Genomic DNA, 27,817 nt, shown 5'->3' with positions numbered 1-27,817 from the left:
TGTCGTCACCTATGTTTGTCTGTTTGCTAGGGAATTGCTGCATCCACTACATTTCCGTACAAGTTCAACACCGTGCACAAGTTATATTCAGTTTTGGGCTGTATAATCTTTACATGTAGCAGTGTTACTATAGTTTGACTACATTTCTTTGAAGTGTGATCGAAACATCAGTGTTTTCAACATCAGATAGTTTTTCAGTAATGACACTTCTTTGGTGATCACAATGTGGTAGTGTCCACAGGAGCTGAGTTCCCCAGGCATATTGCAGGTTCTCCCACTTAGAAATAATGGAGGGGTCTGAAATGTTCATTGTAGGTGCATGTCCACTGTGAGAGAGATAATCTAAAAAGAAAAATCCAGAAATCACAATCTATGACTTTTTAACGATTCATTTGTGTGATACAGCTGCAAATAAGCATTTGAGCGCCTGAGAAAAACAATGTTAATATTTGGTACAGTAGCCTTTGTTTGCAATTACAGAGGCCAAATGTTAGTTCTTCTCCAGGTTTGCAGACTCTGCAGGAGGGATCTTGCCCACTCCTCCACACACATCTTCTCGAGATCAGACAGGGTTCTGGGCTGTCACTGAGAAACATGGAGTTTCAGCTCCCTTTAAAGATTTTCTATTGCGTTTCGGTCTGGAGACTAGCTAGGCCAGGCCAGAACCTTGATATGCTTCTTACGGAGCCTCTTCTTGGGTTTCCTGGCTGTGTGCTTCGGGTCATTGTCATGTTGAAAGACCCAGCCACGACCCATCTTCAATGCTCTGACTGAGGGAAAGAGGTTGGTCTCCAAAATTTCACAATACATGGTCGCGGTCATCCTCTCCTTAATGCAGTGCAGTCGTCCTGTCCCCTGTGCAGAAAAACACTCCCGAAGCATGATGCTACGACACCATGCTTCACAGTAGGGATGTTGTTCTTGGGATGGAACTCATCATTCGTCTTCCTCCAAACACAGTTAGTGGAATTATGACCAAAAAGTACCATTTTGGTCTCATCTGACCACAAAACCTTCTCCCATAACTCCTATGTATCATCCAAATGGTCATTGGCAAATTTAAGACGGTTTTGACATGCGCTGCTTTGAGCAGGGGAACCTTCCGTGGCATGCATGATTTCAAACCACGACGTCTTAGTGTATTACTAACAGTCACCTTAGAAACGGTGGTCCCAGCTCTTTTCAGGTCATCGATCAAGTCCTGTTGTGTAGTCCTGGGCTGATTCCACACCTTTCTAAGGATCATTGAGACCCCACAAGGTGATATCATGCATGGGGCTCTACTCCGATTGAGATTGACTGTCTGGTTGGCAATTTCTCCGTAGCCCTTTACAGCCGTGTGGAGTTGTACAATTTTGTCTCTGGTGTCTTTGGACAGCTCTTTGGTCTTGGTCATGTTATACGTTTGAGTGTTACTGATTGCATGGGGTGGACAGGTGTCTTTATGCTGCTAACGACTCCATACGGGGGCATCTGATTCAGGATAATACATGGAGTGGAGGTGGACTTTTAAAGGCGGACTAACAGGTCTTTGAAGGTAAAAATTCTAGCTGATAGACAGATGTTCAAATACTTATTTGGATCTGTATCACACAAATAAATCATTAATAAATCATATATTGTGATTTCTGTATTTTTCTTTTTAGATTATCTCTCTCACAGTAGACATGCACCTACGATGAAAATCTCAGACCCCTCCATGATTTCTAAGTGGGAGAACTTGCAATATAGCAGGGTGTTGAAACACCTATTTTCTTCACCGTATATATATCGGTCCTTGATGGTGTATAAAATGTTTCCTGTGAATTTTCTGGTAATGCAGTGGAACAGGATGGAGTGCAAATTGGGGTTATTTATTTAGTCGTCACTGATTTGTTAGTTATACTGTGCGTTCTCATGTGTACTGCTAATTTAAGGACACACATCCAGGTAATTCCAAAATTGAACACAACATGTGGCGGTTAAGATAGTCCTCACAGCTAAATTAGCAAACATTAACAACTAACGTGACATGAGCCAGCAATAATCTTTTTTTCGCGGCAACCCCCACTCCCTCCCCCACAAAAAACAGACTGTAAAAGTTGGTTTTGTCACTCAAACTTTTATTTGTTGAGCTGGTTTTGTTTATGCAGGTTAAGTTGGTTCAATGTTTGAAAAAGTTCTTCACGTTGCTTTTGTCATGTTGGTATTTTGGCTTGCCACATTTCTCTGGTGTGTAGCTTCCATGTAGTGAAGCTAAATGTAATGTTGAAGAATAGTTATGCTCCCATTTTTATGTGGCTTGCCAATCGCTGGTTACAATGAAGCCCACGATCATGTTATGAATGCTTGAAATTGCGTGATCTCATATAATTCCTTTTTTTCCTGGTTACCATGAGATAATTATATAATGGAGATCCAGTTTTACCTGCCCCCCAATAATAGACAATTATAGCTTGATGTCTTGGGAATATTTGATTGAAGAAAGGTGATTCAACTGCTGTTGTGCTGATGTAGAGCTTCACCTTGGAGATGCCGTTATTGACCGTTGTCTCCCTCGGGCTACAGTACATCTCCAAATTTATCAACTGGCTTTTTGGCGGTGTGTTTAGGTTGCTCTTTGCCAGTAGGGAGGTTACAGCCATGCTACAGAACAAGCAGTGCGTATTGGCTAAATGAGGAGATAAAATGCCTCTTTGTGAAGGTGCTGCACAGCCTTCAATGAATAATTCATGCTATATCCAGGTGAGCACTAGAGCGCTTTTAATATTTCCTTGATAGACGTTTTAGTTCACTCTGTGATGGCAACTCAGTTGGGTGCTACATTTTTTTGGAAGTATTTTAACAGAATTCTCCAAACCATGAAGTGTGGACACAACAACTTCCATCAAGTCATTCATTTTTAAAATCTATCTATCTATCTATCTATCTATCTATCTATCTATCTATCTATCTATCTATCTATCTATCTATCTATCTATCTATCTATCTATCTATCTATCTATCTATCTATCTATCTATCTATATATCTATCTATCTATCATCTATCTATCTATCTATCTATCTATCTATCTATCTATCTATCTATCTATCTATCTATCTATCTATCTATCTATCTATCTATCTATCTATCTATCTATATCTATCTATCTATCTATCTATCTATCTATCTATCTATCTATCTATCTATCTATATCTATCTATCTATCTAATCTCCCTGCCTGTCTGCCTGGCTCTGTGTCTGTCTGTTCCTCTCTCTGTAATTTGCGGATAAAAGGCACACCTTTTTGAAGGTTAAAATTATATTTATTGTTTTAAATTTTCCCCATCCACATAGATTATCTATTTAGAATCTCAGCACAAAACAAAAATATTACACAAAGTATTTAGTGTACATTGAGAAAAGGATCTTTTGAAGAGCATTTATTTCGGTCAATATAAATTGGTGGCATACAGTTCTTTTGAAAATAATAAATACTACATTTACTCTGCAATCGACTGGCGACCAGTTCAGGGTGTGGTCAGCCTTTTGCCCGAAGTTAACTGGGATAGGCTCCAGCACTCCGTGACCCATATGAGGATAAGCGGTTTGGAAAATTGATAAATACTACATTTCAGACCAATTAAATAAAATGTAATAATTCCCCAAGGTACACCAGATGAGCTCTCACAGTACACTAATGTGCCACAGTCCAGTGGTTGAAAATAACTGTTCTACTTCTTATGTTGTTCAAGATCAAAGGTGAGAAGCTGCAGCCCTTTCCGTCTGTATTTGGGTGAGAGGTGGGGTCCACCCTAGAATGCTCACCAATTCATCACGGGGCTAATTAAATTATATTCACATTTTCATCAAAGATCATTATTCTTCCCTGTCATTGGCTGGAAGAAATCTCTGTATGGTTCACAAAAAGAAATCAATCTGTTAGAAATCCATGTGAAGTTCACAGTCCAAACTTCAGTCTGAAGGTAAATAGCAGAAATGATTTTTTTTTTTCTTCTGAGAGCAAGTGAGCATGGAGTGTTGTTTGGAGAGCTGATTCAAATTGTGAAATATTGAGCCTGCTCATCAGCCTTCCAGCTGTGTGGTCCAACACTGCTTGCTAATTAGCAAATGTAAATGAGGAAATTCCGCTCACTCAGACTGTCTTCTGTTAAGACTTTTGTGGAGTTTTCTTACAGGTTTCCCGAGTAAGGTATGGCAGCTGTTTTCTGCCATACTGTGCCAAGGATCATTACTAAACCGCAAAGCTTATTATGAGGCCGTGGCAGAGACTCATTAGCGACTAATTATTACTGACGAGAGTGTGGATTGACGTAAGTGGGGACGTACACTCCACAGTAAGGAAGCTTTCTGTTAACTTATTGCAATCAAAATAACAATCACAGCAAGTGTGCAACTTTAATGAATGGCCTCCACTTTGATACTGTTCTTCTTTTCCTTTGGGCTTGTCCCATTAGGGGTCACCTTAGTGTGTCATCTTTTTCCATGTAAATCTATCTCCTGTATCTTCCACTCTAACACAACTGCCCTAATATCTTCCTTCAACATCCATCAACCTTCTCTTTGGTCTTCCTCTCACTCTTTTGCCTGGCATCTCCATCCTCACCACCCTTTACCAAAATACTATTTCTCTTGCCTCTGGAGATGTCCAAACCATTGAAGTGTGCTCTCTCAAACTTTGTCTCCAAAACATCCAACTTTGGGTGTCCCTCTAATGAGCTAATTTGTAATCCTATCCGACCTGCTCACTCCGAGCGAGAACCTCAACATCTTCATTTCTGTTACCTCCAGTTCTGCTTCCCAGCTCATCAACTTTATTCCTCTATAGTTCCCACAGCTCTGCAAATCACCTTTGTTCCTAAAAATTGGAACTAGCACACTTTTCCTCCATTCTTCAGGCATCTTCTTGCCTACTAGTATTCTGTTGAATAAGATGGTCAAAAACTCCACAGCCACCTCTCCAAATTGCTTCTATACCTCCACCGGTATGTCATCAGGACCAACTGCCTTTCCATTTTTCATCCTTTGTAGTGCCTTTCTGACTTCCCCCTTACTAATCATTGCCACTTCTTGGTCCTTCACACTTGCATCTTTAACTCTTCCTTTCTTCTCATTTTCTTCATTCATCAACTTCTCAAAGTATTCTTTCCACCTATTCAGCACACTACGGGCACCAGTCAACACATTTCCATATTTATCTTTAATCACCCTTACCTGCTGCACATCCTTCCCATCGCTATCCCTCTGTCTGGCCAACCTGGAGAGATCCTTTTCTCCTTATTTCGTGTCCAACCTGGTGTACATGTCTTCATATGCCTCTTGTTTAGCCTTCGCCACCTCTACCTTTGCCCTACGTCACATCTCAATGTATTCCTTTCGCCTCTCCTCAGTCCTCTCAGTGTCCCACTTCTTCTTTGGTAATCTCTTTCCTTGTATGAGTTCCTGTATTTCCACCACCAAGTCTCCTTCTCCCCTTTCCTACCAGACAACACACCAACTACTATCTTGCCTATCTCTCTGATCACTTTGGCTATAGTAGTCCAGCCTTCGGGAGCTCCTCCTGTCCATTGAGATATATATATATATATATATATATATATATATATAATATATATATATATATATCAACCTTTCTCCTTATCATCATGTCAACCAACTCCTGAGCTTTTCCAGTGATAATCCCAATATTCAAAGTCGCTACATTCAGTTGTAGGCTCTGCGCATTCCTCTTTTTCTTTGCCAAAGAATTGGCTTTTCACATCTTCTTTGTCTCCAACCCACACTAGCTGAATTTCCACCGACACAATGCAGGTTAACGGTACGTTGTTAACCTGGGCAATGTTTGATCCTGTCATGAGCAAGGACACTGCTCTGGGCAGTGACAACTGCCAAAAGTCACTGCTGTTTCAGATTTGAACTGTAATTAGACAGGCATTTAAGTTGGGGTTTTTGTCACCGGCATTTGCCAGTTCATTGCCTTGCGTTAGTGAGTTGCATTCACTGCATGTGGGACTCTCCGCTTCTACGCGTAAGTTATAGTCACCCTAGTCATAGCGATTCTGAGCCCTTTTGTTTGATCCTATTCTGCTGAGTTAGTGAGTTTGCTTCAGAGTCATTGAACCCTTGCTGTATATCTTTTGGATCCCGCCTCGCCTAGCGTTTCTGTGCCTCTGGGTTGTCAGGCTGCTACACCGTATATGACCCAGTTTCCGGAATAAACCACATTGAACATTACACCACTGCCTCAAAGTCCTGCATTTGGATCTGCCCCCGGTTTGTGACAGTTCCGGTATGGGATTCTTAAGATGAATGCTCATATTTGTTTGGTAAAGTTTTAAGTCTGATGCACTGATTATTTTTCTACTTTTTTATTTTATTGAATAAATCTTTGAGAACAATGCAGGAATAGAAAGAGATCAGCCAATGGACCTTTCCGAGTGGCGATCTAGAGCTCAGCCCCCTTAGCTTACAGTTGCCATGTCCCACAAGCTTCCAAAATGGTGACTGAACAGAACAGGTTTAAAGTCGATTCTCTATCGCGTATTCCAGATAATATTGTTGTATGTTTTTGACAACTGCGTCAGACTTGTCCAAGAGAGTTCTACAGAGAGGTCTCAACTATTTCATGCAAGGATATGTACACAGAATTGAGATTTTGGATGGAACAGGACGCATGTCAGAGTTACAGCAAAACATTGGCGATCGATGCAAAAAAGTTTGATGCATCACAAACTTCATATTGAAATCCAACAGGATAAAATAATGGAATCGTACTGCACATGTAAAGCAGGGTGAGTACTTTTTACTTGGAAAGATCATGAGTAATATCATTCTAGTCTTTATAAGTGTGTTAAGATCGATTTTCTACAAGTGCATTTAAACAATGGTGATTAACTCAGTCAGTATCGTAGTCACGAGATGAACAAGTTTGACTTGGCTCGTAATCGAACCCAGTGCTCTGTCTTAACAACAAAACATTACACACTTCATTCGGCAGGTTGGTAATACACTAACAAAGTGAAAGTTGTTCTCCTACAATGTATAAAGCACTGATAATAATGAAATCAAACTCAGAGAAGATACTTCTCCCTCACTTACCTTCGAACATACAGCCTTGTCTTTGTTGATATTGCCCACATTTAATTGTATGTGCGCTCTTCCGCAAGCCTTAATCCAACGTATACACTTCGTCAACCGTGTTTTAGGCTTTGGAAAATTAATCAACTTAATCTTGTAACCTAGCATGATATCTTTCATCAGAATTGCACGTTCCCCAAGTGCATCTGAGGACCATTTTCTTCTTAACATAATCTTTTCCAAGCGCATGCTACTCACAACCATTATTGCTTGTGGGACAACATGGCGTCAGGGGCGTGTCCAGCCAGGGGTTAAGTCAATGCAGCTATTTGATTTGCTATTATTGTATGAGTGATTGACAGGTCGGAAAGGTCCATTAATAAAAAAAGAAAAAAACAATTTACAGTGCCTTACAAATAGGGATGAGCAGTATAAACAGTATACCCAGTGGATGTATAATTTTGGCCGATGGTGGGGATTTTGACTTTCCAGTTGAATCACGATAACATGGAATGCGTCATTGTATCTGTTGCAATATAAGAAATGGCTCAATTGTTTTCTGGTTACAGTGCTGGCAGCACAATTCTTCAAATCAGCTCCAAGCTGGTTTCAAGACTGCTCCGTCCGCATCCATCCTCAACTGCTCATGAAGTACAAGTTAAGTTTGACATCAGTTACAGACTGCTACTGATTGAAAAAATATCACTGTATTGAGCACCTCAGCTCGGACCAGTTTCCCTGTGTTGAAAAACATACCCACAGCATGATGCTCTCACAACCATGTTTCACAGTGCGCATGGTGTTCTTTTGCTGGTTAGATGTGTTGGGTGTGCCAACCCAGATTTAGGGACTTAATTTCACTAATTACCGTATGTGACTCTCGAAGGTAATTCGTTGCAACAAATATTTTTCGGGGCTTACTAAGAACAGTGAATACAGATGCAGATGCATACATATCTTTTAGATGCATATTTCATAGAGAAGTGTCTTGCTGTCACACCAGGAAAAACAAATCGATTGTATCGTGTTATAATCTGATAAATTTCACGTTTTAACATCAGTTACCACGTTAAAAGAAGATAAGTTTGACTTCAGCTTTTGGCTAAAATATATTAAGCAATTGCTTCGGGTTCAGGTCAATGTGGGAAAGTATCTGTGTCACAAAGCACATGCAGAATACCCATTTTAGCAACTGGAGAACATGGAGAGACCACACAGAAAGACCAGAGCCCAGATTCAAACCCCAAACCTCAGAACTGTGTGGCCGAAATGCTAACCATTTGAAAAATGAGGTTCATATTTTGTAAATATTAGTTCAATTTTTACCACCACTGCATTCTTGATAGGAACCAAGAATATAACGTCGCGTGATTATAAAGTGCTGGTGCCAGCCAATACACTCCATCTCTACTGTAACTCAAACATAATAATTCTCAGTCAACCAATCAACTGAAATCAGTGTTTCCACACATTCACAAGCGTTTGTACAAATAAATGTCTCCTCTCAGACAGAGGCCATACTTCAAATGCACTGGCACTCAGCAGTTGAGTAAATATACAAATTGTTTTGCTGTTGAATGCGTTGAATTAGAGCAGAGAACACATCGTCCTTGATGTTCTAGTTTCACCCCACCATCCATCTGAGGAAGGCCCCTTGTTTCCCCTTTTAACCTGTTTTAGATTTGATTAAGAGGAAAATCTGTCCAGCAGGGTGGGAAGGCCGACAGTTGGGATTCGGGCCAAAAACAGCAGGAAACTCAAGCAGACGAGGTTGCAAAACAAAGGGTGGTGTGAAGGTCCTTGTCTATGCGCCGTAAACACGAGAAAAAAGCCAGCAGAGATTACAGTGTGCACTTCAAGTCTGGGCTGTATTGAGTTTAAAACAAGAAAAATACGCAAGTGACTGCTACAACTGTAGCTTTTATCAGACAAACATTGGGCAATAATGCACAGCGTGGACTGCCTCGACACTATTTGTTATTTTCCCCATCTTTGTTCGGTTGAAACTGGGGTTCAAATCCCGGCCCCACCTGTGTTGAATTTGCATGTACTCCCCGTGCCTGCATGGGTTTTCTCCAAGCACTCCGGTTTCCTCCCAAGTCCCAAAAACGTCCATTCATTGGAGACTCTAAATTGCCCCTAAGTGTGATTGTGAGTGCGACTGTTGTCTGTCTCCATGTGCCCTGCGATTGGCTGGCATCTAGATCAAAGTGTACCCCGCCTCTTGCCCGATGACAGCTCGGAAAGGTTTCGGCACTCCCATGACCCTTGTGAGGATAAGTGGCTTATATAATGGATGGATGGAGGCTAGGTTGAATGGTTGACTAAATGTAATGACTAATCACTTATTATGACAAATGTGCATAACACCGTACTGTCATATTTTCATGACGGAAAACTCATTATATACTTTAGTTGGATCACTTTGATATACAGTAATACACATCCACTACATGTTTTTTATTAACCTTCCATTGAGAGGTGCAACTTGACTTTTATTGGAAAAAATGCATTAATCTGTCGATTAATCGTTTTATCAAATGATGAATGCGAGGTTTTATTAACATCCCTGTATTCTACAGCAGGACATTGTTTCAAATCGACAGTGCAGAAAATGTAAAAACATAAATTGTTATTTAGTGACTGGTTTGGGCAGAACGGTGGCTCAGCTTGTAAAGCGTAGAACTCACAGTTCTGAGGTCCCGGGTTCAATCGCGGACCCTCCTGTGTGGAGTTTGCATGTTCTTTTGGCGCCTGCGTGGGTTTTCTCCGAGCACTCCCACATCCCAAAAACATGCAACATTAATTGGACACTCTAAATTGCCCCCTGGTGGGATTGTGAGTGGGGCTGTTGTCTGGATGGATGACTCGTTTGTCCAACAAATAGGGAAAAAATTTTGTCATTGACTTCCCAAATAGAAGCCTTTTTTCCCTAATGTCTTATTTTGATCAAACGCTAATCAGTCTGGTTTCAAGGAATCTTTGTCTTAGTCTTTGAATAACCTAACACTCGTTTTCGAAGCGGTAACCCACACAAACACAGGGAGAACTGCCTTCGGTTGCCCTTATGAATTTAGTGTTTTGGTGCAGCATGTTTCCACATTAAGCAACTGTACATGCATTCCAAGACACTGCTGTCAGTGTGGTGCATTGCAGTTGGGTAAACAACACTTTCTGTTAAAGTAATACATTCAAAAGCTTTCATTAGCAATCTTTGCAGTAGCTCTTGTATCGGACCTCTTTCCATTTTGCTAATGGGCATACTTCCGTTGCGTCGAGCACTTCAAGTTGAGCAGGAATGTATTTAGTTGTGTTGGTGTCAGCTATCCGTTTGGAATATTCATTAAATTAATATTGTTGTAATGAGCGAGTTTTTCTATTTGGTTCAAGGGAAATGGAAATTGAGCTACACATCCAAACACACCAACACACACACCCATTCACACCTTTCACATTGTGTGTGAGGATGCACGAACAATATATCCTCTCAATTACTGTAGTATTGTCATAGGCTATGAATCATACCACGCATTCTTTATTCACGTCTTGTGAATACACTTCTAGCAGCTGCGGATCTTATTTCGTATGTGAGAGGTGTGACGCACCAGCAGCACACAATAAGCAGCATCACCATCTTTCAGAGCTGCCGTGTGAAGTCAACGTGGAGAAGAAAGCAGAAGCTCAGTATTGGCCCATTAAAAAACAAAACAAAAACAAAAACACCCATCTGGTATAGTGAGTGCTAGACAAATACCGTATGGTGAATATTTTATCATTTTCTGTCCTTTAATCAAAATGATGAAATGCAATTCCTGCAGCAACCTCTGCCTTGGTTTGTCATTAAAAGCACAATTTAGAATATAACGAACAAATGCAAACCTGACTCTAGTGTGTTGCGTCTCCACAAGAACGAGGACATAGCTAAGTTGCCAACTATCAAACGCGTTTCCAAACACAAAAAAAGTACCGTACCATTTTTTTTTCTGTTCAATGGGAGCATTTTTCTTTTTACAGTTTGGAGTCATGATCGAGTGTTTGCCCAGTCCCAGAATCCAAGGTTTGCTTTACAGGTGAATGTTTATTTTCTTCCCATTTCTCAGTCTGATGAATCTTTCTCCTGGGGTCACTTCCAGCACACCCCAGCCCTCTCTCGCCTCTGCTAAATGACTCAACTCGGACGCTTTGAGTGTTCATCAGCGGCTGGCGGTTGCGAGCCTTCTTCACTTTGTCTTGGAGATAACGACAACGCTTGAGGGCGCCTTATAAGTTCTCCACGGTGGCAGTCTGGACATTAGAGAAGACTTTTTAGTAAGAGATACAACATTAGATAGCCTCCAGTTGCCTCAGAATTGCCTTGAATCAATGTGATTGTGAAGATTTGCGGAGCGGTAGGATAATTGTGTCAATGCTAAGAGGTCAGCATTCATTCTTCTTCTTCTTTTCCTTTCGGCTTGTCCCGTTAGGGGTCGCCACAGCGTGTCATCTTTTGCCATCTTAGCCTATCTCCTGCATCTTCCTCTCTAACCCCAACTGCCCTCATGTCTTCCCTCACCACGTCCATAAACCTTCTCTTTGGTCTTCCTCTCGCTCTTTTGCCTGGGAGCTCCATCCTCAGCATCCTTCTACCAATATACTCACTCTCTCGCCTCTGAACATGTCCAAACCATCGAAGTCTGCTCTCTCGAATCTTGTCTCCAAAACATCCAGCTTTGGCTGTCCCTCTAATGAGCTCATTTCTAATCCTATCCAACCTGGTCACTCCGAGCGAGAACCTCAACATCTTCATTTCTGCCACCTCCAGTTCAGCTTCCTGTTGTTTCTTCAGTGCCACCGTCTCTAATCTGTACATCATGGCCGGCCTCACCACTGTTTTGTAAACTTTGCCCTTCATCCTAGCAGACACTCTTCTGTCACATAACACACCAGACACCTTTCGCCAGCTGTTCAGACCTGCTTGGACCCGTTTCTTCACTTCCTGACCACACTCTCCATTGCTCTGTATTGTTGACCCCAAGTATTTGAAGTCGTCCACCCTCGCTATCTCTTCTCCCTGTAGCCTCACTCTTCCCCCTCCACTTTTCTCATTCACGCACATATATTCTGTTTTACTTCGGCTAATCTTCATTCCTCTCCTTTCCAGTGCATGTCTCCATCTTTCTAATTGTTCCTCTGCATGCTCCCTGCTTTTACTGCATATCACAATATCATCTGCGAACATCATGGTCCAAGGGGATTCCAGTCTAACCTCATCTGTCAGCCTATCCATTACCACTGCAAACAGGAAGGGGCTCAGAGCTGATCCCTGATGCAGTCCCACCTCCACCTTAAATTCCTCTGTCACACCTAAGGCACACCTCACCATTGTTCTGCTGCCATCATACATGTCCTGTACTATTTTAACATACTTCTCTGCCACACCAGACTTACGCATGCAGTACCACAGTTTCTCTCTTGGTACTCTGTCATAGGCTTTCTCTAGATCCACAAAGACACAATGTAGCTCCTTCTGACCTTCTCTGTACTTTTCCACGAGCATCCTCAAGGCAAATAATGCATCTGTGGTACTCTTTCTAGGCATGAAACCATACTGTTGCTCGCAGATACTTACTTCTGTCCTGAGTCTAGCCTCCACTACTCTTTCCCATAACTTGTAGTGCCTTTCTGACTTCCCCCTTAGTAATCATTTCCACTTCCTGGTCCTTCACTCTTGCCTCTTCAACTCTTCCTTCTCTCTCATTTTCTTCATTCATCAACTTCTCAAAGTATTCTTTCCATCTATTTAGTACACTACCGGCACCAGTCAACACATTTCCATCTCTATCCTTAATCACCCTGACCTTCTGCACATCCTCCCCATCTCTATCCCTCTGTCTGGCCAACCTGTAGAGATCCTTTTCTCCTTCTTTCACGTCCAACCTGGTGTACATGTCTTCATATGCATCTTGTTTAGCCTTTGCCACCTCTACCTTTGCCCTACGTCGCATCTCGACGTACTCCTTTCGCCTCTGCTCAGTCCTCTCAGTATCCCACTTCTTCTTCGCTAATCTCTTTCCTTGTATGATTCCCTGTATTTTGGGGTTCCACCACCAAGTCTCCTTCTCCCCTTTCCTACCAGATGACACACCAAGTACTCTCCTGCCTGTCTCTCTGATCACCTTGGCTGTCGTCGTCCAGTCTTCCGGGAGCTTCGGTTGTCCATCGAGAGCCTGTCTCACCTCTTTCCGGAAGGCCGCACAACATTCTTCCTTTCTCAGCTTCCACCACATGGTTCTCTGCTCTACCTTTGTCTTCTTAATTTTCCTACCCACCACCAGAATCATCCTACATACTACCATCCTATGCTGTCGAGCTACACTCTCCCCTACCACTACTTTAGTCAGTAACCTCCTTCAGATTACATCGTCTGCACAAAATATAATCTACCTGCGTGGTTCTACCTCCGCTCTTGTAGGTCACTATATGTTCCTCCCTCTTCTGGAAATAAGTGTTCACTACACCCATCTCCATCCTTTTTGCAAAGTCCACCACCATCTGCCCTTCAAAGTTCCTTTCCTGGATGCCGTACTTACCCATCACTTCTTCATCGCCCCTGTTTCCTTTACCAATATGTCCATTACAATCTGCACCAATCACAACTCTCTCGCTGTCTGGGATGCTCAGAACTACTTCATCTAGTTCCTTCCAGAATTTCTCTTTCAACTCTAGGTCACATCCTACCTGTGGTGCATAGCCGCTAACCACATTGCTATTATCATCATGTAGTTATTTTTCATCACTTGATTTTAAAAAGCAAAACTTGTTTTGCAGCTTGAAGTTTAACTCTGAATCTAAAGTTGAAATATTCGTCATTTGTATAGACCAGCTCTCCTCACTGGCGTAATGGATCAAATGAAGCCCATCCCAACTGAGTTTGTGTGAGAGGTGAGGTACACCCAGGGGTGGTTGCCAGCCCCTGGCAGTGAGAATGCCATAGGTTGGTTGGAATGGTTACAACACACAGCTCAAATTTGATGCCAAAGTTCTGGAAAACCCTTGTACCATTTTTAGAATAGATGATTTTGCTTCTACCCAAAATAATTAAAATATGAATTATTATCAGTATTTTGTTCGTTTTTTTTCCCTCAAAGAATCCATCCATCCAATTTCTTCACCACTTATCGTCACAAGGGTCACGGGAGTATTGCAGCCTATCCCTTGGGCAGGGTACACCCTGAACTGGTTGCCAGCCAATCGGAGGGCAAACAGAGACAGACAAGAGTCACACTCACAATCACATCAATGGTGTGTCGGAGTGCCCGGAGAAAATCCACACAGGCACAGGGAGAACATACTCTGGAGGAGGCTGGGATTTGAACCCCAGTCCTCAGAACTGTGAGGCCAACGCTCTCGAGCCACTCCACTGTGCCGCCTTGCTCCTGTTTTGTAATACACAGCCCTAGTATTATTGAGTAAAAGATAAAAACACAGTTGTGCTCATATGTTTGATAACTGATGGGATTCAAATTAAACTGTCAAGCATTTCAGTAAAACATTATTATTAAAACATAATCTTAAAAAAATGTATGATGGTTATTGGTCGGTCATCAGTCCTATTAAAAAAAACAATGTTTCACAAAATCTGCCAGGGTATGTAAACTTATGAGTACATCTGTACATATATATGGTCAAATGTACAGTACCCCTGTCATATTGCAATGAAAGTGTACCCTATAACTTTTCACAATCTCTCGGTGGCCATGGCATATTAGAATTAAAGTGTAATGTTTTTTGATAACCTCTAGATGGCGAGATATATTCAGAAAATGTGAGTTTTTTTTCATTTTCCTTTATATGTATAATGCGCACGATTGACGTTTGAAATTTTTTTGGGGAAAAAAAGGGATTTTTATAAATAAACACATTAGGGCTGTCCTTTCTATTCCATGCACATGAATTCTGGTGTCGCTGTCCTCACAGCTAAGTGTGGAGAAGAAAGATTATCAGTGCCGGGAGCAATTGCACTGGCACTATCTGTCGTGCAACAGTGACCCATGCAGCTTTGAATATTATCAACAAGAGAGTGGGGCCTCTTGTTGCTGGCTCAGTCATGTCAAATCAATAACAGCTGTGGTGTCTCATGTATCGCAAATGACAAATACAAGTGCATTTGATCAATGTATAGAAAGAATGTTTGACTCGAGGCCTGAACTGTTCATCTAACACACAGAAGGTCTTTTAGAATTTCAGCACAGGGTATTTGTTGTTCTTGTTTGAAGCGGTAATTGCTAATAATTGAGTAATTGATTTTTCTCAGTGGCCAATGATAATTAATGCTTTAATTACGCATAATATTTTAGGTGATACATTCCTTAATCATAATTTAGAATACTTCGAATTTATTCGGTGCCTAATTACTAATTATGAAGAGCGCCGTTTCAGGTGATCTTCAATGTGACAGAATAATAAACACTCCTACGTTGAGATGTATTTAATAGCTACAAAGCAGCAATTCAACAGCAAAATGAATACCTATAAGTAAACGTTTAAAATGACAATGCACCATTGTTCATTCCAAAACTGTGATTTTCTAGGTAAATGGTCAATTTGCAAGGGTAAGGAGAGAAGGGGACATCCTGGGCACATGTAGACAAACAATCATTCACACACACACATTTATACTTTTTGAGTAAATCCGAGTCTTGCTCTAACCTCCGGAGCTGTTCCAACGGCGATCCAAACCCAGATCTCCTTACTGTGAAGCAGACGTGCACACCCCTACTGCTGCAAGTTAAATAGATCAAAGAAAGAATAAATACAGTATATTTGGTGAAAGATCCTCTGAAGATGCTACATTATTGATATTTGTATACTGGAATGGGATTATAAAGACCAATAAAAATAGATCTAACATCCCCCCCAAACCCACTGTCAGTTATACATCCGCCACGTTCTTTACTATTCAGGGTCTGGATGAGTCTGAGACTGTTGATTGCTTATTTATGTGTCCTTTGTCTCTGTGAGTAATGTGCATCTGCCACATGCCACACTCCTCTGCTTTCCTATACAAAGACAGCAGCGTTTAATCTGACAGCTGCAGTCACGCGCCGCTTTCTGCATCCTGAATGTTTGCTTCTGTGCCCTGAATAACATCAAGAGTCTCCTGCAAGAAAGGTGCACCCTTTCAAACACCTTGATGCTTTATGATGATGAATATTACACGTAGAAATACATCATGGCATGCCTTACGTACTGTACTGTACATATATAATGAGGAATGGGACTGAATGAGGAATACAGTACTTAACTCTCATCTTTCCTCTGGCTGCGCTATTAATTCATAGGCATGCTGATTTCAATATCTTGAGCAATACTTTTTATGCCCCCCCATTTTAAACATATACTTTTATTTATTTGTATTTATTTTTCCTCTTAGTTTCGATATTGCTTTTATGTATGAACTGATGCAGGAGGGGCTCTTCAATTTCATTGTACAATCGTATGATGACAATAAATGGCATTCATTCATTCATTCATTCATTTGATTCTATTGCAAATGTTACATCACACTTCAAACATAGACCTAAACAACGTTTTTGTATGGGTACGTAATAGATGTCAATTTTTTTTTTCTTGTTGTTGATGCGGCAGTGAATACAAAGGGGAAATTACTCACTGCAGATATCTTGAGCATCAGCAACATACTTAAGGAGACAAATACTTTAAGCCCGGACAGACACGTCAGCATGTCGTGAGCAGGTGTTACATTGATCCTTTGAACTTTTTTTTTTTTAATCTGAATTGAATGGGGAAATCCCTCAGTAGAGCAAGGTGTAGGAAATTGGTTTGAATCTTGGCTGAGCCCCTCATGTGCGGAGTTTGCATGTTCTTCCTGTGCATGTTTATCTTCTCAATGAATGCCAGCTTCCTCCCACATTCCCAAAATTGTACATGTTAGATCATCAAATTAATCAACAACAATTTTTGATAACCGATTAATTGTTGAAAGCTAATTTTTATCTTGAAATTGTGCAAATATGCCAATTTCAGTGTTTCAACAGAAAATATTTTTTAAATTTCCATTGGTCCTTCATGACTTTTCTTTTGTGTTTGGTCAAAATAGGACATTTGTTTTTATTTTGGAACAGAGTGACCAACATTTTTGTCGATTTTCTGAGTTTTTACCCCCTAAACCAGTAACAGACCCATAAACATTTTGTGGTTTAAAAAAAAGTCAGTTTAATCTATTGAAAAAAATAATTACTAGAAATAATTATTACTTAATTTAGTGGTTAATTGAGTATTAATAAGATATAGTTATTTGTGGGTGTAGTTTGAGTGACTAGAAATTAACATTTCGTTGACGCTTAAACAGACGCAGAAGTGTAACCCTTCGCTCTCAGTAATCAGCACCTAAAAAATAAGTCTTGGTTTCAAAAGGGTGGCTTTGTGCTATAATTGATTAAGAAAGATGAGGTTGCAATAAAATCAAATGGAAAATCAATTTTTTTAGCCGATTATTCAATTAATTAAGGAATAGCTGATAGAATAATCAATTCTGAATAATGTTAGATGAATTCAAGATTCTAAATGGTGCGTATATGTAAATGTGCATGTGAGTGGTTGTTGGTCCGAGATGAACTGCTGATCAGTCTCGGGTGGGCACTGTGTAGGGTGTGTAATTCTGTGCACCTTCAGTTCTAACGTGGGCAAGAAGTATAGAAAATATCCCATTTGAAGTACACTGACAAGGTGCATTCATTGGAAAGCGTGTGTTTAGCTGCTCTCTTGCTCTGTGCATGCAGCAATGTTTACGGAAGTGCCTCGTGATGTGACCGCTCAGAGGGGCCAAGATGTGGAGATGGCCTGCTCCTTTAGGGGGGCCGGGATGCCCTCCTACTCTCTGGAAATCCAGTGGTGGTACATCCGCAACCATATGGACTGGACAGACAGACAGCCGTGGAAAACCAATGAGGTAACGTCAAGATAATGTTAAGCCTGCGGAAAATAAAACATCTAATGCCCAACAATGGGTCGTAATTTTGCAGAATTATTTATTTGATAATTGCTCAGTTGATTCAATCACACAGTTTAAAGCCAAAGAACATCAGCAAGGTCAGTGACAGGAAGTTGATTATTAGAAATGATATTGCAAAAATGAATCAAATTTGTATTTGGTGTGTCTGTGTACCATCCAGAGTCTCCACACAGAACATATTTGTTCATGATCAATGAGTGAACATTTTATAGCTGTAGTTGTTAAATTGTGATATTTATTTGGACAAGATTCATTTTTTTAAATTAAATACTGTACACAGTTGTCATCTTCATCCTCATTTTCTCAATAAGGTGCTCTGAAAGGTATTTTAAACATCTGGGAATGTATAGTTATGTTTAGAAATGCGACGCTTCCAAATGTTATTTTTGAACAATTCATTTTCTTTATGGCGCTTAACTCTTGTAAAAGAGTTGTAATTTTGCAGCTACAGGAAAATACAGCTCCCACGGTTGTAACAGCCTAATTCGAGGTCATACTTGCATTATACAGTTGGAGTTGCTACACTACAGTAATGCTAATATGTACGAGCTGGTTTTTAATCCCTTGTTTTTTATTCCCCATTTTCTGAAGGAATTTACATTTTTGTCGTCTTGCTAATTGAGATGTAATCCTCACTATTCTTTTTTTATGTAGGTATCTCCGGAGGAGGAGCTGCCAAAGGATGCTACAAAGATAAGCGTGAGTTAACAGCCCCTCTGCTCTGAAATCCGCTGTTAAGAATCTTAGTTGATTACATGAGGCAGCATCCCCATTCTGATTACATTTCCATTTCTTCTTCTGGCTAATTTGCCGGTGTTGCTTATCCCACTTGACACATAGGCTGAATATTTGTTTTTCTCCCCCCGCCCATTATGCAATCATCGCATCAACAAGTTGCCTTCGTCCTCAACGGTCTCTACGGCCACTTAACGGCAATGCTGGTTCTCACAAATGGCTGTCAGAAGACTGATTGGGAAGCTAATCATACGTGTTCTTGGGTTCCTTCTGGTTTCCATGGTTACTTGGCATATACCACTAATATCGGATACAAATGCGTTCTTTCTTTTCAACTAATTGTCCGCAGCAACTTTCCAAAAGCCTCCACTAGCTAGCTCCAATAACCTTTTTCATGGAAGTCATTTTAACTCAGTAATATAGTAGAATATACTGTTCGAAGGATGACTTCAAAAACGACATTCCCTCAGATTCCATTGAAAGATGAGTAATATATATGTATTTCTTAAGATTTCCAAATACCTTGTATCCATACATCCACTAATACAAAAAAATTGCCTCTCGATCTCGCTTTGTATTGTTGTGAAAAAAGGCTTCCACATTTTTTCATAGCCATGAATTAATGCATGCGTGTGAGGAACACGGGCCCAAAGAGCAGCGAGCCTAAACGCTCTACAGCTGGAGAATCGTTATGAGTTCAGCCTCTCACATCCATAAAAGCACAGCCGCAGTCAGAGATGTTGCCTGGTGGATAATGAACCGTGCGACAGCTTTACATAATCTATACATGCATGCCTGCGTTCACTCTGTAATCTTGGTGTACATGAACAAAGAAAAGAGGAGGTGGGGGGGGGGTTCCCTTGTGTTGCACGCGTGCTGCTAACCACAACATCACGGTGTTTGAAAACGTCACAAGAGGTGGAACACAACCTTGCAGTGCATTTCAGTTTTCCCATAGTTCTTTCTTTTCTTTGAAATTGAATTCATCTGTTCTAATTATTAATCCATCCAGGTATTCAAAACAACCAGATACAAACCATATTCCACGTGTAACCTCAGATTGTTGCCCTTGTGCTATCCATCAGTTCAATAAGCAAGGATGTGTGTTTTTGCTTTTTCTTTACCTTTAGTGGATAGCCATGCTCATGTTAATTGTGATGATGACAGAAACAACTCAGCTTGACCTGTCGCTTTATCAACAGGTCAACAGGTAGTAGTACAGTGCACATATTTAGAACATACTACTTTATATTTCATGAGAAAAAATATCTCCTGGCACACCACTAAATCAAAATGTAAGTCGTAAGAGGATACTGAAATAATGATGACCTCATGTCAATTTACTCAAAAATATACATGCATTATTCATTTCCACGTGCATGACACTTATGGAAAATTCTTCAGTGAACCTGTAGTAACATAACATGCATGGTTTTGAAACTGGGAGGATTCTGTAAAACCCAGCGGATGGGACCATCCTGCAGATTCCACACAGGAAAGTCTGAGCTGAGACTCGAACGAAGAACCACTTGAGTGTGAGGCAGATGTTATAACCACTCCATAATTATGCCAACTGATTTGAAATTACTGCAAAATGTAGTTTTATGGGCAGCATGTGTCCTTATTTAATGAAAGCGTTAAAAAAAAATAGACTACTCTTAGTATGGTGCAGTGCATTTCTATGTACTTGGAAACTTATTGTTACATTAATACATTCAGAAGCGTTTTTGATGCAGGACTTGTCTCAGACCTCATTACGTCCCGTTCATGGTCAGAAGGCTGTTGTGCATTCCACTTCAAGTTGAGCAGGAAGACTGTGCTTGTGTAAAATATAATCCAGGAATATTAACTACATTCGGGCTTGTAATGAGAGGATCGTACCATTTAGCTCAAGGGAAATGACACACATCCACGCACACACACGGCTTTCTCAATGTGTGTGTCGAATGTTTGGTGGTGAGAGTGTGACATGCGGTGACTTAACATTTGAACTACATCTGATTTAATCATCATTGTAGTTAAAGTTCCTGTAACTAGAATTTAGGGATTTGTGTGTAAACATGTTGTACATGTTTGAGGATAATTACTCTAAAACTCCAAAGACTGAGAATTATATAGTATTGAATTTCTGAGGTATAGGGTTAAACTTTAGATTTTTCCTAATTTTTGGTGGCTTACCTAAAGCAGTGCCTGATGGTGAACTTCAGTATGCGACACATCGACCCCAACACGCTCGATACGAACTTCAGCACCTTCGGTGGCATCAGTGGTTATGCAGTGCAATTGTAACGTGAATTTGACTATAGCTATGCTGCAACAAAACAGATTCCCTTTGGACAGTCAGCCAAATTGTGAACCAGTGGACGGGGCTTCTGGTTAGAATGCCTTATTGTCGTCACAAACAGAAGGCGGAAAAGCGTTCTTAAAAAAATGCAACTGCATTTACAAATCTGATGTGAAAGACAGCGGTTTCAGGCTGGTGTGAATGATTCAGAGAGCTTTGTTGTCACGGTGGGATAAATTCTAGCCAGTAAGCAGTTTGTACAGTAAATAGCACAATATTTCAGTTATTTGTAGGCATAGAAAAGATGCTAGACAAACTGGCTTCCATTTTTCCATCAAAGTATTTGATTGCTGGCTGGTTTTCGATGCATCCAGTGGTCTTGACCACTGTCGGGGAGAAGCTTGATTTTTCAGGATATTTAAGCCTCATTTTAGATACTTGACATTTATTTTTAATCATTCAAAATTGGCACTGCTTTTAACAAACCTCTCACCTGTGGTGTGTCGAATTTACAATCCAGTGGACCCCCCCCCCCCCCGATTTCATAATCAGAATCAGCTTTATTTGACCAAGTGTGTGAAATAAAAATATACATGCTAGCTGTCCATAATTGATGCCCATTAAAATTGCAGTGGGGAAACCCACCCCACCAAAATTCTCAAATAAGCAAGGATAAACTACCTATTCAGGGTTGGTTCTGCACCCCCCTGAAAAATAATAATAATTGGAAGAAAAAAAAAGATGAATCTGTGGGTGCCAAACACCTAGTAGGCTGGCTGGGTTCCTTTGTTCATATTTATTTTTGCTTTTCAGCAATGTAAATACTTTGCGCCTGAAGTATGACATTGATCAGCCCTCCATGTTTTTGCTATCTTGTTCTCAATTTTTACCAGGTCGTGAAGGTTGTGGGAAGTAACATCTCCCACAAGCTCCGCCTCTCCCGCGTCAAGTCCTCTGACGAGGGAACGTATGAATGCCGAGTCATCGACTTCAGTGATGAAGAAGGGGCGCGCCACCACCGCGTGCGCGCCTACCTACAGGTAGTAGCCGAGAGCGACGTCATCCCCGGTAACCGGTATGACAACTTTCAGGTGTTGGATGACACTAAGGCCGATTCGGGGTTCGAGCGCGCTCATGGCCTCCCCCAAGACGAAGGGCACGCCCGGGAGCACAGTAGGCGACCTTCCTCCGCCACGCAGCACAGCCACCCCGCCAGTAACGATCAGCGCCAAGCAGGCAGAGAGCTGAGAAAGCGGGATGTGGACAGTAACCATAGCAACAATGACTGCTCCGACGAGCCCAGCTGTGCGCTGTAATCTGATTACATCGAAAAAAATTGCAAATTATGTGCATAGAAGCTACACTTCCCACACAGTGCCAAACCCACAATCTCATATAAATATAAATAAACAGCTTATTGAGAGCCCTATGATTGGAATGTGTGGCTTTCCTTTTGAAAGGTGTTTTATTTTTGTCAGTCACAGATGACTTCACTGTATTCGCAAGAGAAGCTGATGTATCTACTTTTTCTAAAATGACCAATTTAAAGGGGCACGAAGCTGCGCTCACAATTTTTTGTGCAAGAACAAAAAAAAAATTAAGCGGACCAGGACTCAGTAGAGGCCAAATTTGATCCATAGTGAAAACCCATTTGTAACTTAGCAGGCTTCATGGTTTGTGAAGAATTATTTAAAACATTCTAAATGTTTGGATGGTGCAATTTTGATTATGCGGTGCGCTGCTCTTTTTGCATCATTTCGTGCAAGGGTGTCAAACTCACCGTAGTTCAGCTGCCACATAGAGTCTAATTTCATGTCAGGGGGGCTGAACCACTAAAATCACACCATACTCAAAAAAAAAAAAAAACAATCAACAATAACTTTCTCCTTTTGTTGGAAAACAAAACAAAACAAAACATTAATTTGGAAAATGTTTACATCAAGTGGCATGTTTTAAAAAGAAATCCTTGTTTCATTAAAAAAAAAAAAAAAAAACTCAGATTTCTTGAGGATTTATCTCCCGTATGTCATCTCCATGTGTGTAGCAGAACTGATCATCATAACTTGTATTTAAGGGCAGAAAAATTGAAGTTACAGATGTTTGGAACTGAAAAATAGAGTATTGCACTTTAAAATTAAATACATTTATAAAACTAAGAATTATTGCCATTCCATTTTCAACATGAGCATACCATGTCCCAAATTATCCTTAGTCCCGGCCACCACAATGGTATTTTTTCCACACTCAAATTCATGCTGTGGGCTAGATTGCACCCCCGAGTGGCTCAGTTTTGGCCCACAGGCAATATGTTTGACACCCTGTGTTGGTTTTGTGAAATTTTGTAATTTTTGCATGATCTGTGCTTTAACTCACTAATCATTATACAGAAATGGCCATTTATAAAATAACCTCTCACATCATCTCAATGAGATTTGTTTTTCCTGGACCTGTACTACAAAGTTCATGGGTCAAGCGAGCATTTTTCCTCCCAAGTGGCACATTACATACGCAAACGCATCATTGCTTCTCCTTAGATTGGAATTGGGCCACTATTTCTGTAAATGTGGATGAAAAGAGGATATGAATTGATTATCTGCCAATGGGAGGGGAGCATAAACAGATTGGATGCTATTTTGATCCGGGGGTTGGGGGGCGACGAATCTATTCACACAATGACGGCTAAAAACGTGCAAACCTGGAAGGATATGCCACCCCTTGACAAAGCTTGGATAATCCTGCTAACAAATGAACCAAGCAACGGAGAAGGAAAACACGGAGGTATTTGTTTACATTTTGTCAGTCTTTAGTAACATTCTTAAGTAAAAAGTTTAATACCTTTATTCAGTGGTTGTCATGAGTGAAACTGAGCAGTTTACATTCAAATCACTGTTGAAACAAAAAATCAAGTATTCCACTAAATGTATACATAAAAACTATGAATGTGCTTTTTGGTGAGGACACTTTCTGAGAAGAAATACCATCTTGGTATATTCAGCCTTGTATTTTACTGCGAATAAAAATAACTGTTCATCTGCCATTAAGAAAGCCTCAATCCTTTCAACTGTACGCCTCTATTCTAATTTGTATAGAACACTGTATAATATGACATGAAGTGAATGCATGTTCCGTCATTTTCTTAAAAGCCTTTTTAACGAAATATATTAAAAGATGGCGCATTCACATCTCCCCTCCTCCATTAAAAATTGTATGTTGTTGTATTTTATCTGCTGTTTCTATGTATTTGTTTTTCTTATTTACAAAATTTCCAAAAGTGCTGTACAGACTGATGAATGACACTTTCAAAAACCTATCTTGGTATTTACCAAATCTTCCAATCATGACCGGTGAGCCTCGGGTCAGTCTTGGGATGTTGGTAAAGGCTTAAGAGGCCCCATTTCACCGCTGCCAATCTTTTTTTTTTTTTAACCACTAATAATGATCTTGTTGATTACATGCTCAAGTAGAACCCAAGCGCTATTTTGCTCCAAAGGAAACAAAGTGAATATTTGCCATGATATGGATACAAGGGCATCTCGAAGACTTTCTGGAAAGGTCTGCTTGTCCTCAAAAGAAACAACACCACTCCCTGAAGAAAAGTAATCACGATTCTTTTCAGCAGTTTCTATGAGTTGAAGGGGAGTCAAGGAAATAAGAGGAATTGTGTAAATTTCTTCATGCATAGTTTGATCTCATGCTTAAGTGTTTGCCTTTATCAAAGAAAAATAAATAGCATACTAACATTGATCATTGTGTCATTGTTGCCTGAATGTTAGCTGATATTATACAAAACACAATAAAGAACAGCTGCAGTGAGTTAGAAATTCCCAAATTGTACTGCATATGTGCCAACATTTGGACTCATAAATATATCATCAGTTTAGTGACACAAGCAACATGATCACTTTAAATTTCTTCCAAGCCCAACTACTCATTTAGAATTTCTGGAATTTACATGACTATTGGTGACAAATTATGCATTTTTTTTACATGTGTAACATTCATCTTCCGTTCCGCTTCTCCTCTCGTGGGTCGCGGTTGTGCAGTACATTACAGCGTTGAGTTTATGGGGATGACACTTGGCCTTTAAAGGCAGACTAACAGGTCTTTGAGGGTAAGAATTCCATCTGAGAGACAGGTGTTCAAATACTTAATTGCAGCTGTGTGACACAAATAAATCCTTAAAAAAAATCATACATTGTGATTTCTGGATTTTTCTTTTTAGATTATCTCTTTCACAGTGGACATGTAAATGGACAAATTTCAAACGCCTGCATGATTACTAAGTGGGAGAACTTGCAATATAGCAGGGTGTTCAAATACTTATTTTCTTCACTGTATGTGGAACATGCTTTCATTCAAATACCCCGAGAAAGAAATTAGTAATGTTTATTTGAAAAATAAATTGGTATCATATGTTCTGATCTTGTGAGACTGAGCCATTGTATAGCAGAGATTTGAACTCTGCTAACCACTGCGCCACAGTACTTCCATGTATTAGTGAATGTGACCAATAATAATCATAATTATTATTAGCCTCCAATAGGCCGCCGCTTAAATGAAGTGAAAAATTGTCAAATACATAATGAACACATTCACAAGGACCAGGTTGTAATGGATGTATCTGCGCAGGGCGCCTAAGCCACGCCTACTAAAATACACCCCAAACTACCGATCAAAATGGTGGGCGCAGTGCGGCCGAAGCATGTTATGAGCGATTCATTAGAGCAAATTCCCGATAGTATTTCTGTTTCCTTTCAGCCCATGGTATCAGAAATATGGACAATGAGTGTGCAAAAAGGCCTGAATTACTTTCAACAGGGATATATTATTAATGCCAAGGTTTCCCAAACGGGAACACCAGTTAAAGTTTCTGCAATGTGTTGGCTGGTTGGTGTGCTCCCATATTATTGGTTTGATTAAAACTCTACAAGGGCTCAAACGCCATAACTTTTCTCACATGCCGTGTGAGCAAAGCTGCACGTCTCTGCCACAACAGTGGAATAAAACCAGAGGGTCCAAAATCAAACCAGTGTGGATGAGTGAAGTAGTTGTAGCTTGACGAACAGAAAGGAGGAAACAAAAACAGATTCTTTGTCAGACAGATATGAACTACAGGTCAAAATAATGAAATAAATAATGACTAATAGTGAAAATAATGGGATGGTCTTTGTCAATTTGTAGTGCCAACCCCTTGTCACATTCCAGGAGTTGTTCATCATCCTACTTTATAGCTGTTACACCAACTAATTGAGTAACTTCCCTTGGAACAGACGGCTTTGTGCTGATTTATCTTCGATACGTTCATCTGGTCGTGAGGTCAGCGACAAGCCTTAATCCACCATTTGCATTCATCTAAATTACACTTTGGGTGGGAAAGCGCACCAGATACGCTCCCAGTAATATTTCTGGATAGCGGTCATCTCCTTTACACGTTCCCAAGCCACATCGAAGCACCGTATTTCCGAATAAAGTAAGCACGCCCTCTTTTTGTGTGTGGGTACAAGATCCCGGATCTGGATAGAATGGGCGGTGTCCAGAAAATTACAATCACTGATTTGTCAAAAGGGAGCTGTCAATCATTCTCACAGAATTATTCATAAGTGTCAATCAGGCCTGGAGTCGAAAGTCCGTTTTTCATTTCTCAAAACTGTATGTCCTGACAGCAGAATATTGTAAATGATTTTTACACCCTCTGGTCGCATGCAAAATGGTAAAATGGACCTCAAATGAACTAGTCAAAGAGCAGAGGAGTCAAGAGATACAAAGCATGACCGAATAATCTGTCAATCATTTGCACATGCCAACCACGCACAAGCACCCTCTTGCAAATGGAGACAATTCAAATTTCTTGGTCCTACTATTTAACTCCAGTTAGTATCTAAATTTCAAAAGGAAATGTAAAGCCGTCTCTATCTCTCTCTCACTTGAAAAACTCATGTCGAAGCTGAGTAGTTAATATGGCTGGGTTTATAAAGCCATCACATATGTCATGCCACCGTTCTCAATAAGTCGTCAGGTAAATTGATTACCTATCTCATATTTTCAATTGATTCCACATTCCCCAAAATACATAATCACATGGATAAAATTGCATGTGAGGTTGCATGCTTGTGGCTGACTGAGTTTCATTCTGGAGGGGACCAGACGTGCTGTTCATGGAGTTTTAGTGAGTTGTGGGCGTTTCTTTGGGGAGAGACGTGAGGGGCTGTGGAGGCAGGGACTTCGGTAATACTCAATTCAAATTGTTGAAACGGTTTCAAAACTGCATACAGTACACTCCCTTTGATTATAGTTATAACCAGTTTATTTCTTTAAATTTAGTTTTGTACTTTTCTCATGTTTCTATATTTATATTTTACAATACAGCATTATTTTTCTGTAATAAAAACCTGCGGCGCAAGAACTGTGGTGTTTTTGTAGAGATGAGGCAGAATTCTCCCAGCTTTTTCCCCTCAAGATTTGACTAGTTTTGCATGAAAATATGTGTCTCAAGGCAGATTTCGCAGGTGTTTGCGTGCCAACTGTGTTGCCACTGATGACTAATGGCGCCGCTGTCACCGCCGGCCGTGGGATAAGAGCTGCGGTACACAATGAGATAAAGAGGCACCGCTCCACATTTGCTAACATTAAGTCAGGCCACCTAAATACAAAAGGTGCCGTCCTCGTTTACTCACAACCGGAGGCCTCGTACATTCACTGCGGTGCAACGAGGTGGGAGGCCTGTTGC

The 27,817-nt window shown here is 40.5% G+C and overlaps 1 protein-coding gene across 2 annotated transcripts in view; it reads left to right on the top strand.

Moving 5' to 3' along the window:
• The window catches only part of LOC133490705 (V-set and transmembrane domain-containing protein 2-like protein), a 48,720-nt gene extending 23,464 nt beyond the window's left edge, over positions 1 to 25,256 (top strand). Inside the window, exons 2-5 of one of the 2 annotated variants that reach the window (XM_061801127.1) lie at positions 17,839 to 18,008; positions 18,726 to 18,770; positions 21,984 to 22,112; positions 22,182 to 25,256. In XM_061801127.1, coding sequence (XP_061657111.1) covers positions 17,839 to 18,008; positions 18,726 to 18,770; positions 21,984 to 22,112; positions 22,182 to 22,406 — 569 coding nt within the window. In that variant the 3' untranslated portion in view covers positions 22,407 to 25,256. Of the gene's footprint in view, positions 1 to 17,838; positions 18,009 to 18,725; positions 18,771 to 21,983 lie in introns of both variants that reach the window. The other variant, XM_061801116.1, reaches the window with a different exon arrangement.
• Positions 25,257 to 27,817: the final 2,561 nt, after the last annotated feature.

The sequence above is a fragment of the Syngnathoides biaculeatus genome, chromosome 2 (assembly GCF_019802595.1).
Source record: "Syngnathoides biaculeatus isolate LvHL_M chromosome 2, ASM1980259v1, whole genome shotgun sequence".
Taxonomy (NCBI): Eukaryota; Metazoa; Chordata; class Actinopteri; order Syngnathiformes; family Syngnathidae; genus Syngnathoides; species Syngnathoides biaculeatus.
Note: the sequence above shows the minus strand (reverse complement) of the source record. Positions and strands in the feature narration are given on the sequence as shown.